Raw genomic sequence first — 1,984 nt, 5'->3', positions numbered from 1 at the left:
GCAATCTTCTTTCATCCCCTGACATGCCTGAGACCATTATGGCTTCTGATAATGCTGACTAGTTCACTTTGGACAAAAAATGCAGACCAACGACCACATCCCTCACCACCACTGATCCTGAGTTTCATCCTGTAATGGCTTCTCATGCCAGACAGACCCGCTTCTTGGATAATTACAGTGTCCACAAACCTGTTCTTCTTCCAATAAGAAGGGGAGACTGATTGAAGTAGAGGGTGCCTGCTGGGCAGCATGTTCAAGAATGCAGTGCGTAGCGCTGAAATGAATAGCCAACTGGTATGCACCCCGGGACTCTGAAGGTGGCTGGGTTTCTAAGATCCTTCTCAGGAAGGACACCCCTGACTACACAATCACATGCACGCTGGGGCCCACAGTCTATAACAGAACATGGCTAGCAGGTGAAAAGACGTGCCCTCCTTGCAACCATCCATTGCCACAATTCCATAAAGCCCACAGAATTAAAAGCCTTGACAATATCAGGTAATGTTTTAGCACTGTTGACGTTCAAATTACTTACAAGTCATAACAATGATTAACATTTATATTGAATATAAAAGTTACATTCACAACAAAGGTAATACCAAATTATTTATCTTAGTTGAGCCCTTAAACATTCCCTATACATTGGAATAATTTCTACTCCTGCTACTTTATTAATATTAGTCTTCCAAACTTCCGTAAGTAAAGGATTACATTTAGGACACAGCAGGTATTAAGGAAATTTAGACTTATGACCCTCCCAAGAGTTAGGAAACATTTACAAGTTATTTTCATCTTTCCTGTTCTGGTCATCACCATGTTTTCAGGACATGTGTCAGTGTGTTACATGTCCCAGATGGAGGGGACCTCAGAAGGAGAGAAGATGTGGATCCCTTTGTAAAGGCACAGAATTCTATTTTAGGAGTAGGAAGGCAGGGGCACCTGAACATAGAGAGTCCCTTTTCAAAGAGGCTGCAGTAAAGACACAGATTTGAGGGACTAGTCGGTCAAACTAGAATCTCTGAAGCACATGTGTAAAAAGCCGGGGACATGGCCTGCGCTATCTAGGGTGCCAAGATTTGGGATGGGCTGTAAACAATGCCAGACTAAGTATTACCTAAAACAAAAACAAAACACAACAGAAAACAACCAAATAACAACTAAAAATACTCTTATGAAAGATCAGTCAGACAGTATTTCCCACAAGATAACTTGACTTTCACAGTGACAATTCAGTTACCCGGGTCTTATTTAAATTACAGGCAAGGCAGGCATTTTCTTGAGGAGAACTCGGCTAAACAGCGCAAATATGGACTGATGTGCCCATGAAAAGAAGATATTCTCACAGCAAGCACAGCATTCATTTACAACTAAAGGCCAAAATACCTCCGTAGCCTTGGAAAGCATGAGCGTTGGATCAGTATTCTACAGACTTTCTCCCTGATCCTTCCTACCATTAAATATAGAAAAGCCTTTGGTGTAAAAGGCTTTGCCTGACTATCATAAGCATTCCTCACATAGCAAATCTGAATGCATCACTAGAGCATTATCAATTCTTACCTCCTAGTGCAATATTTATATTTTGAAGGTTACTAGAATTATTACATTGACTACTTTAAAAAATATAAGACTTCCCTGATGTTACTCAGCCATGAGGTATTGAAATCAACCAATTCTCAGTCAAAAACTGATTAAGACGTTGGTTAAGATGACTTATTGAGATAGCAAAATATTTGAAGATAAAATATCTAGGCATATATACAAAAATGTAATTGTGATACTTACCTATCAGCCCCTTCTCAAGAGTGAAGGTTTTGTTTGTAAACATACATTCAAAAGCCACAATGTGAAAAATCTTGTTCACTGTGTTGTGAGTCCCAACTATTCGAATATACCTGGGGGTAAAAAGAAAATCTGTTGAAGAAAACAAGCTTCTATCACAACCAACCCAAAGACAACAGAGTAAGGTACACTGTGTAAACACACA

At 39.7% G+C, this 1,984-nt stretch overlaps 1 protein-coding gene across 1 annotated transcript in view; it reads left to right on the top strand.

Annotated features, from left to right (window-relative positions):
- The first annotated feature begins 249 nt into the window (after window positions 1–249).
- LOC115295225 (BTB/POZ domain-containing protein 9-like) overlaps window positions 250–1,984 on the top strand; it is a 118,190-nt gene continuing 116,455 nt past the window's right edge. The window contains exon 1 of the mRNA XM_029943166.1: window positions 250–294. Within this exon, the coding sequence (XP_029799026.1) occupies window positions 250–294 (45 nt within the window). The remainder of the gene's footprint in view (window positions 295–1,984) is intronic.

The sequence above is a fragment of the Suricata suricatta genome, chromosome 7 (genome assembly GCF_006229205.1).
Source record: "Suricata suricatta isolate VVHF042 chromosome 7, meerkat_22Aug2017_6uvM2_HiC, whole genome shotgun sequence".
Classification (NCBI taxonomy): domain Eukaryota; kingdom Metazoa; phylum Chordata; class Mammalia; order Carnivora; family Herpestidae; genus Suricata; species Suricata suricatta.
The sequence above is the reverse complement of the archived record's forward strand: the minus strand, read 5'-3'. Positions and strand labels throughout refer to the sequence as shown.